Raw genomic sequence first — 17371 nt, forward strand, 5'->3', positions numbered from 1 at the left:
CAACTTTTTTAACACTAGACCATGTGGAATAGCTGAATCATACACCTCTAGAGTCTTTTTCTTTGATAAATATCTAAATTAATACAGTAAAAATGTTTGATTTTCAGCATGAATGTAGTCCGTGATGTCCTGAAGTCAAATATATCAGGATCATTGTCAGGAATTATTTATTAAATTTTTTTTCCAGAAACCCCAAAATCAAAGAATTCTCTCATAAATTAGTGTTTTTTTCTTTTTACTTTATAAGGGACATGTAATGTTTTATACTTCTGGTGATTATAATCCAATCAATCTTATTTTCATAAATGTATTTTGTATATACAGTTCCCTTTGTTAACATCTTATTTTGAAAACCTGTGTATACGTCCTCTAACTTCTCCAAGGTGGTCTCTAGCTCTCCCGTCAGCTCCGTTCTCTTTATACATCCATGGTCAGCTCCATCGGGGCCGTTTGAATGCATTTAACATAAATGTCAGTATATGGGTGCTCTACAGTTGTAGCGTTGGACGATTTGAACACGGAAATGAGAGTGACGGCCGGCTTGACCCTGCACGTTACCGCTTTACGATAACGGTTCCTGTCCATGACAGAGTTAGCATGCAGCTTTAGCCGTGATGTCTAGCTCTGCTTTTCCTGCAATGTGTGAAACCCAAAGTGTTTCCATTCTTTACTGGATGTGTAGTGTTTACCACGCTGGATTTAACATGTGAGGGTGCAGGTCTTATTCACGCAGACCCTTCAACGTTTTCTACTTTTTTGTTTTGGCTCGCTGCGGTTTGTTTTGGTTGACGGATACGGAACGGATATGACATCACGTTACTCAGACTACAACAACAAAAGCCGTAACTTCCTTCTGCCACCACATAAACTCAAATGAAGCAAATATATCGATTCTGGCATTAAAGAATCTATTTCAAAATTGTAAAACAAAATCTTGATACATAGGTGAGTCAATTTTTCCCACCCCTAATAGATTGTGTGTGTGTGTGTGTGTGTGTGTGTGTGTGTGTGTGTGTGTGTGTGTGCTTGTGCTTCTCTGTTTGCATCTATGTTGCAGCTCTTTGATTTTGGGGTTTCAGAGGCAGAAAATGAAATGTTCAGGTAGCACACTGGCAGTCTCCTTAACGTATTAATTATGTATAAGCAGCAGGATAACTCCTCGTTCTGCTGTTAGTCTAGAAGGCAACAGTGTCTGTACACTGGATAGACGAGAGGTTGGGAGGGGATGGGAGGGACATGACGTCACTGCACACATTTCTTCACACGCGGTATGTCGACGTGCTCGGGGTGTCTCAGTCCATCAGTGTCTGTTGAATCGCAAGACAAGTGTGTGTGTGTGCGGTCGTTGCGTGTATACTCACACAATCATCCGGAGCAGTAAATGCAGCTGACTGACTGCGTGCCAGCTGCTGTTTAACACGTCCAGGCTCACTTACTCAGTCATTTCTCCTCCCCTGCTCGAGGAAGAAAAAAAGGAGAGAGGTGGCGGAGCGGAGGGGTTGGAATGAGAAAGATGGAGGAGGAGGGAGGGAAGGGAAGGGAGTATGAGAGGAGGAAGGAATGGAGAGAATGGGAAAACCAGAGGTGGGCTTTGAGGGTTTAGGGAGGTGATGATTTGCTTGGCTGCCTGTGCTCAGCCTCCTCCCCAGTGACATAACAGAACAATGTACTCTAAAGGCTTTAAATATCTTTACTCTGACCTCATGTTCCTGCACACACACAGTTACAGTTAAGAGCCTGGAAAAGAGCGGAAGTTAAACTGTCTGTCTTAGATTATTACCATACACTTTTTCACCCTCGTTTTTTCCATTCCTCCTTTTTACTCCGCGGGTGGTGCAGGTGTCTCAGTCGGTTAGTGCGGCGTAATAAAAATGGCTGGGATTGTGTCGCAGTCCAGCACCCCCACCAGCCCCGGCACTCTCTCTCCCTCTAATGTTCTTTCAAACCACTGTGACGGTCAGTTGGGCTTATGTGAAGGCACAATAAATATTTTATAACATGAAATGAAAACACTATTTTGCCCTTTTCATCTCTCACCTCAGCGCTGGCCTCAGTTTCTACTATTTTCTTCCATCCTCCTCCTCCTCCTCCTCCTCCTCTTTCCCCTCCCTCTTGTGTTTTTTCATTGACTGGCCCTGGAACAGCTCTCCTCACCTCAGTGCTGCCACTTGCTGGTCATTGAAGGGATCACAAGCTGTGCTGGCTTGCACTTTATCAAAAGAACCAGTGGGTGGCAGCACTTAAAAAAACACTGTAAAGGGATACAGTGCCTGTTCATGAACTTTTAGAAGCCCTAATAGTGTCTTAAAATCATTATTGTGTCGTCATTAAGTGGAGCAGAGATTGAACATCCATCTCCCCTCATGGTTCCCCTCTCTCTCTCTCTCTCTCTCCAGCAACGGCCATCCCACTGTTTACTTTATTAAGGCTCTAAATGCTCTGCAATCCCCTTTTAATTGACTTGGTCTCTCTTTGTGCTTTTTGGCATCAGCCTGCGCCAGTCATAAACAGCGCTGCCTCTGTTTGCCAAGAGGCCAGTTTGTGACGTCGTAATCAAACAAAAATGATGTCTGTTTATCCTAGATTTTTTTTCTTCTTTTTTATCTCCTGCTCACTCGCTCTCTTTCTCTCTCTGTGTGTGTTTCAGAGTAAACGGGACCATCTGCTGATGAATGTGAAATGGTACTACCGCCAGTCAGAGGTGCCCGACTCCGTCTACCAGCACCTGGTGCAGGATCGCAACAATGAGAACGGTGAGAGCGCCTTTTGTTTGCTGCAACACATCCGCACATGTGCATATTTACAGTACACACACACGGAGAGAGAAAGTCAATATGCTTAGTGAAGAAAGGAGGTTGAAGGCGTTTCAACCGTTTCACAAGGAATAGAAGGCCTGTCCGGTGTTCACAGAGTAGGGCGATCTTGTAACAGGAGAGACTTCAGAAACCAGGGCCAGAGCACACTGGAGCACAAGGATTAAATCAACTTTATTAAAGACTAACGTTTCGACGCCAACTGCGTCAAACCGATCTGGGACTCCCATCGTCTTAAATAACCTCCCCTAGTTGGGAAATGATTCAGCATAAACTGTAAAAATGGGGAGGGAACAATAAGCTGCATGTAGGCAGGGTAAACAATCATACATCCGAATCGAGTATTCAACAAAGCCGTGTAATAAATGATAATAAAAAGAGAGCAGTAGAAGTAAATATATAAATAGCAGTTTCAATGACAACATCCATTTACTTATATCAAAAATTATTTAGTAAGAATAATAATAAATAACGTTAAAGGTAAATACATCCAAATTGTAAAAAGTGAGATTTTCATGTCTTTTATATTATAAAGCAGGTTTAAGTTCTATATAAATACTGTGAAAGTATCAAAACGCTCAACCAACAGATAAATACACACAGCCCGTATTCAGAAACTCTGCGTTTGAAACAACCCGTTAGGATTTCTGTCCCTTTGTGATGTCACAAATCTACAATATTTCTACAATTTCACAGTTTTAAACGTAAACATTCTAAATGTGTCCCAGTTTATTTCCTGTTGCAGTGTATGTGAATGACATCAGCTGACAGGAAGTAAACATGGACCCAAGCTGTTGCCTAGCAACGCAATTCCGTTGCCATTCCTTTGAAATGAGCTAAAACGGAGCCTTTCAGACAGAGGATAAAAACTGGTATATTCAGGCAGACAGTATGAGGAAAATAAAGCGTTTTTGAACATTAAGGCTTGTAAACATGTTCTAGTAGAAACCCAAAATACAAATATGAACCTGAAGATGAGCATGATATGTCCCCTTTAAATATCTTAAATACCTCTCCCTAATGAAGAGCTCCAGTTTACAGGAGGAGAGTGGGCTACGTAGAGATTATCAATAGATAAAACAGACATAAATGAGGGGATATATAACATCCATAGATAATGATATCATCTCCTATTGCATTAATAACAATAGTAGATAGCCTGTGCCAAGCAATATGGCTAAGTAACACTTAATTCTTCGTTAAGTCCTGATGGTTCAACAGTGTTGAGTTCACTGATCCAGGAAGCTTCTCTACATAGCAATCTATAGAGAATATGAGAGGATGTGAGTCTCAGATCGTTTCAGGTGGCGTGGAAACGTTAGTCTGTAATAAAGTTGATTGCCTTAAATCCGTGAGCTCCGGTGTGCTTTGGACCCGGTCTCTGAAGTCAATATGCTGACTCGCTCAGTAACACAACACTCTTTCACAAGCACACACACACACACACACACACACACACACACCTGCCTCAGCTCTCCAGACCGTCGGGGGGATATATGAGCGAGCAGTGAATTGCATCTCAAACAGAAACCAGAAGACGGTGTCCCAGGCAGCCGAGCCAATCCCGCGGCTCTGCTGCTGTTCCCCCGGTAACACTCCTCCTCCTCCTTCAAGCCAGACAGCAGCGCTGTCAAGTGTTAATAACCCGCAGTGTCATGTGGCCTTTGAGCACACACAAACACACACACACACACACACACTCTCAACGCCATCAGTGTCAGTGGACTCATCACGCTCTAACACATACACATCTACAGGGACAGAAGCACCGTCACTGTGTTGTTAGCAGCTGAACATCAGATGCTGACGACAAGAAGCAAATGTCACAGAGGAAAATCTGATTCAACACTGACGTGTAATAATAGTTTGAATAATCAGTTGATGAATATGTATTTGGATGTTTTTTAAATAGCCTATGCTGAGTCATATGCGTCTGTTATTTATTCATATTAAACTAAGCAATATCTTTTGGATTTTTAACAAATTCTTAATTAATAAAGCCATCACATGGTTGTACATATAAACTGAGGGAGCTTGCCCCTCAACAAGTAAATAATTGGTTACTTATATCCATTATTAATATTTTCGCAATCTTTCTTTGAGTCTTACTTAAAATATTGTTCCAAAAGTGTTTGCTGTTGTACTTGGGCGGCACGATTACGGACAAAATGACAATTATTTTGATCATTATTGAGATCACTGTTATTTATCATGATTATTCATAGATTTTTAATCTTTTAAATACACACATTAAATCAACAAAGCGCTGCTTTCACTTCCATGTTGTGCTACATTCCTGCTAATGTAGAAATCTTTGCATGAAAATAAGACTAGTCCCCATTCACAATGCATCTCCTAGAAGCAAAATCAAATTGTACCAAACCGTTCTACCCAAAGCACCCAAGCACTGCTTTCACCTTCACTTTGTGCTACGTTCCTGCTAATTAACAAATCTTTGCATCAAAATAAGACTTAAAATCAGGTTCTTCTTCACCTGAATTCAGTGCATTTTGCAAAAGAAGTAATATTCAGTATTTTACTCTTCTACTCTGGACTGCAGCTCCCCAAAAGTGATGCCAAAAACATCTGGATCACCCCCTGGTGGCTGGATTAAAGAAGCGCTTGATTTGATATGCAGCAGAGTTTTCTATGAGCGGAGTATTTTAAACTGTTCAGTTAGCAGTTCTCGCTGGCTACCGTTCCCCTTATGGAGGAGCTTTTTTATTCTACTTCATTCGATACCCATCATGTGAATGGAAGCATTCAGTTGTGTATAATGCCACCACTGCATTTATTTTTAACAGACGCCACAAACGTGTAGTATAGCCGTACTTTTTTTACGTTTTGGTGCCAACTCTGTCATATACACCGCGCTCGACTTCACCACACCACAGACTGTATGGGTTGTAGCTTCTGCGGCGATTGGCTGCGAGGGAAAAAAAAAACAATAGCCATTTTGTCATTGATCAGGTATCATTTGACTGGAGAAGTTTTCGATATTTGGTTCATGATTATTTCGTTCAATAGCTACCGATATCCAGCCCTAATATATATATATATATATATATATATATATAAAACAACAAATGCATATGTAGTCACAGTTCTAACTAAACAGGGTGTTCTGCTGTTTTCCCTTTCTTTAGTTGAGGTTATGAACCACATACAGTGTGTTGCTGTTTCAGTGCTCCTGTATCTGCAGCGTGTCCTTGCAGCAGGACTCAGGATTATTAGAATAAATGTCACGAGGCCGGAGTGCATTCACAACTCGGGTCATTTGTCAACGACGAGTGCCAGCCGTTCCTGGTGCATCTTAACCCCCCCCCCCCCCCCCCCCCCCCACCCCCCCAAAGGGTCATCTCACTTGAGAACTGAACATAATGTCCTCTCCTCAGGGGACCACACTTTATTGGCTTTATTGAATTATGTGGCATAATCTGACCTCCGCGGAGCCAACTGTTACTTAAGAAGAACTGTGCTCATGATTTTCATTAAGTGAGTTCAAATAACGAAGCTGCTTTCATCTCTGCTCTTTGTCAGAGATGAATGAGTCTGGTGGTCTTTATATAAATATGTATTCAGTACGACTGTGTTGTTGTTCTTCCTGCAGACTCCGGCCGGGACCTGGTCATCACAGACCCAGTGGTCAGGAGTCGAGAACTCTTCATCTCTGACTACGTGGACACTTATCACGCTGCTGCTCTCAGGTAAACAAACACTAACACACACATATATCTACATGCATACACACACACACACACACACACACACACACACACACACACACACACACAAAGACTGGGGGGGCTTTATACTCTTAGCAGCAGTAGAAAATAGAAGCACTCACATGTCCAGCCCTAAATATCCGGTAACATCACAGCTTCACAGCACCAACCATTACACCACTATGCTGTTATCTGTGTTGTTTTGAGTTAACAGTTAACAATCTCAGTTCTGTGGCCATTAAAATGTCGTATTTAACTGAAGTTTTATATTTGTTACCATACGGAAAATTCTGTCACTTTTTGTGGCACCTTCTGCTGTGACTTAGATTTGGAAATTTGTTTCAGTTAAAGTAATCCATATGAGTATAATTCTATTTCAGAAAAATTATATTTTACTGGCTGCTTGCCTTCAGTCACACAACGCGCTCTTCTCACTTGCTCTCTCGCTCCACCACTCACGTGCATGCGCGCACACTACACACTGCAGAAGAGTTACGTTATCGTCTCCGACCAAAACTCCGGTGTCTCCCCTGTTCCTTCTGACCGCGGTCGGGAGGCTGAAGCAGGAAAAGCCAACACTAGGATCAGCATTGATTCATAGAGAGACCTTCGTCTGGTCAGCTAACATTACTGCCAAGCAGCTGAAATATAGAGTGATATTGTGGTTTTAGCTGACGTGTGTCACCTCACTGTTTTGAGCGATGCTCGTTCATGTCTATGTAGAGCGAGCTCAAGCACGAGCCCAACGCTGACTTTCGCTGACTTAACGGCCACAGGTGTCGCTGTTAACAAGCATTTCTGATTCTTAAAAACAGTCCCTTTAAGACACGAGGTGTGGGATATTTTAACTCGTAGAACAAAATCCTTAAGTTTGTGTTAACCACAGGCCTTATTTCAGGCATCAAACTAAAAAACCCATTGACTTCCAGACGAGGGAACAGGAAGTGCTAAAATACTAATTTCCGGGTTTTAGGACTCATTCCTGCAGCTCTTTATTGTAAAATACTTGCCTGCTGTGATCCAGATTCAGGAGACAGAAGAATGACTCTTACTACAACGTCTCTGTATTTTTCTGAACAGTGGCAACATAATAGAAATCGTTCTACAATACTGCCGTCAACTGTCCATGAACAAACTTTAAAAGAGCAAATGTTCTATTATTTAAATATGATATACTGTACATGCTGTAGCGCTGTGAGCAGGTGTTGCAGAATTAGTCCAGATGTGTAAAGATGCAAAGTCATAAATGCCTCAAGCTGTCTTACATTAAAGCACTGATTGAAATGGCCGTGCACACACACACACACACACACACATACACACACACACACACACACACCTACACACACCTGTCAGCCTCTGGAGTAAAACTGATGGCTCTCACTCTCTCTCTGTGCTTGATGTCAGACAGGAATACAGGCGTAATCATTTTCTTGTTCTGTGTTCAGTCTGTGTTTCTTCATCCATTCCTGTCTGACCGCCGCTCCCACCTCTCGCACTTCCCCTTTTTCTTTAACCAAAACCATCTGTGAGCTGCACGGCGGCGGCGGCCAGTCAAAGCCGTGTCTCCCAGAAACCGCTGATTTCAGGGCAAATTAGCTGCAACTTCTCCTCCACACAGCACCCCTTTGATTCCACTCATTTTCCAGGCTTTAGATAAACGGGAGGGAATTCCAGAGGGATGCTGTAATGCCGCAGCTCTCCGAAGACGGCCCTCCTTAGCGCCCTTTAATCTTTTCAGAGGGGGAGGAAGATACTGTTTCTCTCCGAGGCAGCCTGTGATATCTGTTATTTAGATAGAGCCAGACACCAGGGTGCTGGAAACAGGAAATGGTATCAAGATGTGGTCAGAGCCTCGGTCCTCCCGGCTCGTTGGGGGGTAATCGTGTCGGTGAGGGAGCGGAGGGGGGGGGGGCGCACAGGTTGAATTCCCGTCCAGATCTGTGCAGCGTTTGTCTCCCTCGCCTACAGCTGCAGCAGGCGAAGCAGGACCGACATGTTCAGCTGGTGTTTATGGGTTCAGTAGCCCGACGTCTCGCCGCAGAGTCAGCAGGCAGTGACAGCCGCGACATACCTGCCGCTGTACGTGTCACCTCCGATAGACGGAACACCCCCAGAGCTCCTAATTAGGGCCACGTCTGCTCATGCTAGGGCATCACTTTGTCATGTCGCTGTTTTTTGTCTAATAAAGCCTGTCTTCTCTCTCTCACAGGGGGAAATGCAACATTTCCCATTTCTCCGACATTTTTGCTGCCAGGGAGTTCAAAGCCCGCATCGACTCCTTTTTCTATATCCTCGGCTATAACCCAGAGACCAGGTGAGGAGCTTGATACAGTCCCCTTTCTTCATCCTCCCACAGGACACAAACGCTGCGTCAACTCTCACACAATTATATTTAAAACAGGCCGCCGAACAACATTTATTTCCTTCATTATTCCAGTTTTTTGTCTATAAAATAGTGAATAATGGCCATCACAATTTCTTAAGCCCAAAATGAGAAGAAGATTAACAATCCAAAACCCCCAAAATATTCAGTTTACTATCACAGAAGACAATCATCAGAATCAGAATACTTTATTGTTCCCGGGGTGGAATTGGGATGATACCGTTGCTCTTATATAAAAGCATAAAGAAATATAAGTATAAATGAAATGAAGGAGTATATAACATGTAAATTATGAACATAATGTCACAATATATGTGGAGAAATATAAATAACTAAGAAAAATTTGAAATATGTGCATCAAACACACACAATAAATAACCACAGTGTAAATAAGTAAATAAAAAATAAAAAATGCTGAGAAGTGGGATATATTAAGTGTCTTAAACAACGAAAAGCAGCTCACAATTGAACGGCTATAACTAAGTAAAATTTAACATTATTTATTTTTTTCAATAGTATTATTATTGTTTGTTTTTTTTGTTAATTTTGAAACAACAGAACAAACATTCACAAAAGTCCCCAATAACAACATTCTCGGTACAAAGAAACTTAACAAACATAATATGATGTACGGTCTAAGACCTGCTCTATATATAAAGCGTCTTGAGGTAACTTCTGTTGTGATTTGACGCTATACAAAAAATAAATTGAATTGAATTGAATTAATATTGATATAAAATAAGCCATTATAGATACAGGGAAAACATACATATACAAAAAGAAATAAAATAAAAAGAATATACACAAGTAAAAAAAAAGAATAGAATAAAATAATATATATATATATATGAAAATACACGCATATACAGTATATACACATACACAAATATATATATATATAGTATATACACATACACAAATATATATATATACATATATATATATATAATCAATTAAAAATCAGTACAAATATTTAACATTATTACTTGAATAAGTCAAGTCAATACTTATTTATATATATTATATAACGCCAAATCATAACATAAGTTATCTCATGACCCTTACCATATAGAACAGGTCTAGACCGTACTCTATCATTTATAATAATGACTCAAACGATTAATCGATTATCACAATTGAATAATCAAAGACGATATTCATTTTCTGTCCATTTTACTAATCTGCTAATTGTTTCAGCTAGAAATTCAAAGTTTATGGGGAAGGTTAAATTTAATTGCAAACTAAAGTAAGGTCATTAGTTACAGCTGAGCAACATACTGATATAAAACGATACGAGACAACATGGTGGAGTTTTTATTAAGTAACATCACACAAATGACCATATAATAATAATACATCCCTAGTAGGATTCAATAATGTTTGATGATTTAATTAAAAATGTCATCAAGTTTATAGATATCAAAGTAGTGAGTCAGAATATTTGCTTTTTTCAATATCACTCAGCAGTAATAAATACTAATAAATGTATTGTGCATGTTTTAGGACAGGAGAAGTTATTTTTCTCAGTTTCATCACACACACAAGCTCTGTTTTTTTGGCTTTGGTTACTCAGTGTTTCGATGTCTAATGATGTTTTCTGCTCATTACTGCTGTTATCAGTGTTATCAGTGCACTGAGAATGGTCCTGATGTGGGGTAATTATGGAGAATGAGCCGGGGAAACCCCCACGGCTTTATTAATTGTTGGGGCGTTTCTCGATATTTGTCAAATTACACGTCAAGTTTTAACGTTTTTAAGATTTAACATTAAGATTAGAATGGAAAAATTGAAGGCTCATTGATGGTGTTTTCTTGTGTTGAACGCTTGCTCACCAAGTTTTGTTATTAGTTTTAACATCTGTGCTTACTTTCCTGTAATGAGGAGTAGAAAAATAACAACCTAATAATATTCTACATTTGTTTCATCATGTATAGTGGCATCGTTGATTATTGGTAATTTTTGTAAATTAATTATTATTATTATCAATAATAGTATGATGATAGCAATAATAATAATAATTTAGTTTGGGGTTATCAGTGCAATTTAATATGATTTGTAGAGTTTACATTTTAGTTTGATATTGTATGCTCTCCTGAGTATTTTAATGACAATCTAATACACTGATAATAACAATATCTCCCCACAGTTGTGATTAGGGCTGCAACTAACGATTATCTGTCCATTATTTTTTTGATTAATCGATTAGTTGTTTGGTCTATAAAATGTCAGAAAATGGTGAAAAGTGTTGATTAGTGTTTCCCAAAGCCCAAGATGACGTCCTCAAATGTCTTGTTTTGTCCACAACTCAAAGATATTCAGTTTACTGTCATAGAGGAGGAAAGAAACCAGAAATTATTCACATTTAAGAAGCTGGAATCAGAGAATTTAGACTTTTTTTTTTTTTCTTAAAAAATGAATCAAACCAATTAATCAATTATCAAAATAGTTGCCGATCACAACTGATCAATTAATCGTTGCAGCTCTAGTTGTGATGTTGGTGTTGATGTGCTGAAAATGGACTTTTGATTTAAAATAGACTTTTAATGAGTTGTTTGTGATACCTGCTCAGCTGGCAGCATTGTGAAATTGTTAAATAGCTTTTGTAACTCTGAAGACCGACAGATTGGGGTTATAGCGTACATGCCAGGAGATATTTAGTTTAAATCAGGGCTGTCAAAGTTAACGCGTTAACGCAAATTCATTTTAATGCCACTAATTTCTTTAGAGCATTAACGCAGTCAATCTTTCTGAGGTTGTAGCTCAGTTTTAAAGCTAGAGTGAAGATCTAAGTAAAGAAAACCTAATGAATCCATTGGTACCAACCATGTCATACTAGCTAAATGGATTCTATGGGTTCTATGGGTACCCACGAGTCTCCCCTTTACAGACATGCCCACTTTATGATAACCACATGCAGTTTGGGGCAAGTCATAGTCAAGTCAGCACACTGACACACTGACAGCTGTTGTTGCCTGTTGGGCTGCAGTTTGCCATGTTATGATTTGAGCATATTTTCTATGCTGAATGCAGTACCTGTGAGGGTTTCTGGACAATATCTGTCATTGTTTTGTGTTGTTAATTGATATACAATAATATATTAAACATATTTGTCCACTCCCATGTTGATAAGAGTATTAAATACTTGACAAATCTCCCTTTAAGGTACATTTTGAACAGATAAAAAGTGATTAATCGTGATTAATCATGCGATTAATTGCAATTAAATATTTTAATCGATTGACAGCCCTAGTATAAACATAAAATTTAATTGAATAGATCAGCCCCATTGTCATGGATACCCGATCCAGCTATCTGAGTCAGTATCGGCCCGATATCCGAGCCAGTATCGGTGCATCGCTAATTTATATTCTTTACCTTTGTATCATTTATGTTTGATATAGCCGTCTGTCCACAAATATTCCCAAAAGGAAAAATGTGGAATTGTGGGATTTGTGGTTTATTGTACAGGATGAGTTGTTTAATTGAGGTGCTCAAGCAAACTTGGTGATTGTTATTATTATTATTATTATTATCCTCTGGTGGTGCCTTCACGTGTTGCAGTGACGGCTGTCCTTGTTATTGGCACTGAGGGGTTGCCAGTTGGGAACCCCCTCCTTCAGAGCCCTGCTCAGCCTCAGTCTTCCTCCTCCTCCTCCTCCTCTCCTCTCGTTTGGTATTCTGAGCGGGCTGTCTGCAGCCTTGCAATTTCACTCTTGTTTATTATGGCGCAGACATACGAGGAGGGATGAATTCCGTATCCTGCATGCATGCGTGTCTGTCTGCCTCCTCCTCTGTGTGTGTGAGGTCGCAGCACATGCTCAGTAGTGTCTACAGAGGAGCTCGCTGGTTACGTGCAGGCTGAGGTCACAGCACAAGCTCAGTGAACACCTCTCCGGAGCGGATGCGTGCGTCTCCATTTTGAGCACCTAGAAATAGGTGGAGAGGAGAGGGGAGTTCAATCCAACGAGCATTTATTATTATACATATATATATATATACAAACACACACGCACACAGTGTCGGCAGCAGCAGCCAGCCGCGGGCTCGATGTCAGAAATGGACGATCTGTTCAGTCCCCGGAGGTAAGCTCTGCTCCATCTTCTCCTGCTTCTTTCTCCTGCAGACGCTGCTGCTGCAAGACTGCTGTCTCGTTTTCAACCAGTCTGCATTTCAGCTGTTTTGCGAGCTTGTCCACGTCGCTGTCATTGTGTTTGTGTGATCGCTGCACATTGTGTGTCAGGAGGAAGGAGGATTGCATGCTGTTGGAGCATGCAAAAGGCTTGTCATTTGCAGAGAGCGCATACCGTTACGCATATGCGTAAAAGCCGCTTTTATATTAAACACGTTACCATCAGGACTGCATGTTAAATGCGTAATGTTTGCGATGCGTCCGCGAGTGTTAGGCTGATAAATGTGCACCCGGAGAGAGCTAACGTTACCGTGGCTCCATTTTGCAGCTCCTGTTTACAACCGGAGCGACATGGATGCATGCATGGAGCAGAGCACAGCAGAGCAGAGCTGCTGCTGTTCTAGTCTGCACACAAAGCTGCACCGGCTCGGATGTGGATGTGGACACGCGTCTCGTCACGAGAGTTAAATACCATCAAGTTGGGTCTGTTTTTGCTTTGCTGCAATTATGTCAGTGTGCCACAGACTCGCGTCGTGATTGGTCGGAATTTATTGAGGGGGGCGGGGTTATCCTTGATTGCACACGCACACACACACACACACACACACACACACACACACAGAGAGAGAGAGTTGACCAGACTGGCATGGTGTTGTTTGGGTTTAATAAGTAAGCCTGTGATTATTTGGCTGTGTGCTGAGTTAGATCTGAATAGTTTATTGTGTTCGGCAGCAGCAGGCTTTGTGCAGCTTATTAGAGGAAAAATAAACATTATTATAAGAAGTTGGTATTATACCTATGAAATATCCATTTCTTATCGACACTAAGAGTCAGAAAATTATAGCTTCTGAGACTTATTTTTCCAGATTTGTCAAGAAATTCAAACTATGAACATTGGTAATTGTTTTGGACATATATTAGTATTAATAACATATAGAGCTGCAACAATTAATCGATAAGTTGTCAGCTGTTAAATTAATCGCCAACCATGGGCGCAGTTTGAACTTTAAGGTTGGGGGTTCCCCAAAAAAAATCTTGAGGGACTGTAATGTTTACAACGCAGAGAGATCTAATGTATTGGGAAGCGTATAGCTGACATATTACACCCTCCAAACAGAATGTGACGCGAGCGAGCGTCAGTGACAAAATTAGTTTGATTGGATTGTTTTCTATTGGAATGAATTAACTAGCCACGAGCGACGAAGTGCTGCACATCGTGCCGTTGTGAGCTGAACTTTTATCGGACATTTCTATTTATTCCTGTCGCTCACTTTGAAAGCGCCGCAAAGGACGAGGAACGGCTGCTTCCTGTAGTTGAAATGAGGAGTTAACTGATACGATACCTCCTCGTTTCACTTCAAACATCTTAATAAGGAGGCAGCTGACTGGAGGGAGATCACATGAAAGTTTACTGAAGCTACTGTTGGCTGTATTGTATGTCATCTTCAGTAAATATTGCAATATAAAAACCTGTGTTTTTTGATAGCAAGTACTACTCACCCATCTTTTCAGTGGCTACGTCTCCAGTCTGATCTGAAGCTCACAGCTGATCGGTACGTGATTTGTATAGATGACGTTAAAGAATATTTAACTGTGTGTGGACGGAGAGAGTCCGATGTTATTCAGCTATAACTAAATAAAAATACCACAAATCTATCTTCTCATCTTATTGGTTTCTTATTCTTTCGATAAGAAAACACAATAAAGTCGATATTAATCATCATTACAATAAATGATTAGTTCTGTGTTATTATAAAAAGTATAGATGCATTTCTCTGAGGTTCAATGAACCAACGCAAACTGCACCTGTGGTATTATAACTATGATGTTTGCCATTTTTATCTACATTAAGAGTCAGAAGATTATAGCTTCTGAGGCATTTATTTTTCCAGATTTGTCCGCAAGAAATTAAAACTATATACATGGGTCATTTTTTTTGGGACATATATTAGTATTACTAACATATAGAGCTGCAACGATTAATGTATTAGTTGTACTACTATTAAATTAATCACCAACTATTTTGATAATCAAATTAATCGGTTTGCGTCATTTTTTAAGCTTCTTAAATGTGAATATTTTCTGGTTTCTTTACTCCTCTATGACAGTACACTGAATATCTTTGAGTTGTGGACAAAACAAGACATTTGATGACGACATCTTGGGCTTTTTCACCATTTTCTGACATTTTATAACCAAACAACTAATCGATTAATCAAGAAAATAGTCGACAGATTAATCGACAATGAAATAATCGTTAGTTAGCAGCCCTAATGTTGGCCAATAAGTAACAAGGAGTTGCAGTATAGAAATGGCGAACTAGGCTTGAGGTAATTTAGATAGGATACTGGTATCATATGAAACTAGGAAACCTAATGAATCCATTGGTACCAACCATGTCATACTGGAAGGAGGAGGATGATGAGGTTAAATAACTCTCCAAACTTGTGCTACAAGGAAAAACTGGCATGTCCATTTTCAAAGGGGTCCCTTGACCTCTGACCTCAAGATATGTCAATGAAAATGGGTTCTGTGGATACCCACAAGTCCCCCCTTTACAGACATGCCCACTCTGAGATGATAACATATACTAACATAGCCTTAATGTTTATCGCATGCTCGTCGGCGCTTTGCTTGTTCTGTCTTCAGTCTATCTTTATGGAAACTCCAGAGAGCTTCCTGCTGCGATACATCTGTATTCTGCCTCCTCTCTGAGGACCGGTGCCGCATTCCACCTGGATGTCTGCGTTCAGGATTTTGCCTGAGTAAAACATAAACGCTGTTCTTATTCTGGTGCGCCGGCCCTCCTCATTTGTCATCCTTACAGCCTGCTGCCAGACGGACCTGGCCCACTGCACACTGTCAGGAACACGTTTGTAGAACTTTTTTCTCAGCAGGAACACAAACCAGATTCACTTTCAGTTAGTAGACTAGTACATGCAGACATACATCTGTTTTAACCATTCAGCATTGTAGATATAAAGTATATCTGTATGTTCTATGACATTTTGTTTGTTCCGAAAAAAATCGGAGATTTCGAGAATAAATTCATAATATTACAAAAAAAAGTCGTGATTTAATGAGAATAAAGTCATACTATTTTAAGATTAAAAAAAAGTAGTTTCTTCCTCCACAAAAGAGGCAGCCATCAGGTCCAGGTGGTTCTTTCTTCAGAATAAACACAGTTTCTTGCACAATCTTTTCAAGGTCCTGATACTGATGATGATGTGCTGCTGATGTGAGTAAAAATGAAGTATTTGGTTATTTGTGAAACCTAAACTAAAGTATAACTTCACAAGATCCTCATTTTCACACAGACGATATGCTGCTCTATTTCCCCTCTAAAATAACACGTAAAATTACTACTTTATAATATTATGACTTTATTCTCAAAATACTACGACTTTATTCTCGTAATCTCAGATTTCTTCTTTTTTTTTTTACTGAATGTGGCCCTAATACTCCGTCGTAGTTTCAAGCTTCGTTCATCTAAAATAAATCCAAAGAAATAGTTAGTTATTAGCTAGTTCTACGCAGGGCTGGGTAATATGATGATGTATATCATCAAAACAATATAAAAATGTCTTATCGTATGTATTTTCCTCTATAATGTCATTTAAAACTTTTATGATAATTTTGCACTCGAGTTCTTAAAATGAGTACTCAATTATTTAATTCACACAGGAGTATACTGTACAGAAATAGGTTTTACCGTGTGGTTATTTCATATTGATACATGCTAAATCATGATATATACATCGTTATCAAGATATGGAATGACCTATATCGTGAAAGAGGAGTTTTGCCACATCGCCCAGCCCTACATTCAGCATTGTAGATATAAAGTATATCTTTGTATAAGTATATGCTGAAACATTCTGTTTGTCCGTAAAAAACAGGATTTGCATTTCTTTGTTTCAAGCTGCGTTCCTCTCAAATAAATCCAAAGAAATAGTTAGTTTATTATCTAGCTCTCCTCTCCTCACTAGTAATAACTATTTCAAAACAATCAACACAGTTCAAAGTACGGTTCAAGACTTTATAAAAAACATTTAAAGAGGACTTTTCATGCTTATTTTCAGGTGCATACTTGTGTTTTGGGTTTCTACTAGAACATGTTTACATACTTTAATGTAAAAAAAAAACGCTTTATTTTTCTTATACCGGCTGTGCTGCAGCACCTCCTTTCACTCTCTGTCTAAAACGCTCCGTTTGAGCTCCTTTATGCAAATGTGTTACTTGGTGACATCACCACATTACAGAAGAAAAGGTGTGACTTCAAGCGAGGCGTTTCAGGCAGTTCAGGTGTTTCTCTTTG

The 17371-nt window shown here is 39.8% G+C and overlaps 1 protein-coding gene across 6 annotated transcripts in view; it reads left to right on the plus strand.

The window, feature by feature from the left end:
- Positions 1–17371, plus strand: part of rerea (arginine-glutamic acid dipeptide (RE) repeats a) — a 187730-nt gene that overhangs the window by 125563 nt on the left and 44796 nt on the right. For 4 of the 6 annotated variants that reach the window (XM_074644997.1, XM_074644998.1, XM_074644999.1 and 1 more), the window contains 3 exons: positions 2648–2753; positions 6424–6520; positions 8751–8855. In XM_074644997.1, coding sequence (XP_074501098.1) covers positions 2648–2753; positions 6424–6520; positions 8751–8855 — 308 coding nt within the window. Of the gene's footprint in view, positions 1–2647; positions 2754–6423; positions 6521–8750; positions 8856–12746; positions 13007–14565; positions 14607–17371 lie in introns of those variants that run through there. The other 2 variants (XM_074645001.1, XM_074645000.1) reach the window with 2 other exon arrangements.

The sequence above is a fragment of the Sebastes fasciatus genome, chromosome 8, assembly GCF_043250625.1.
Source record: "Sebastes fasciatus isolate fSebFas1 chromosome 8, fSebFas1.pri, whole genome shotgun sequence".
Classification (NCBI taxonomy): Eukaryota; Metazoa; Chordata; class Actinopteri; order Perciformes; family Sebastidae; genus Sebastes; species Sebastes fasciatus.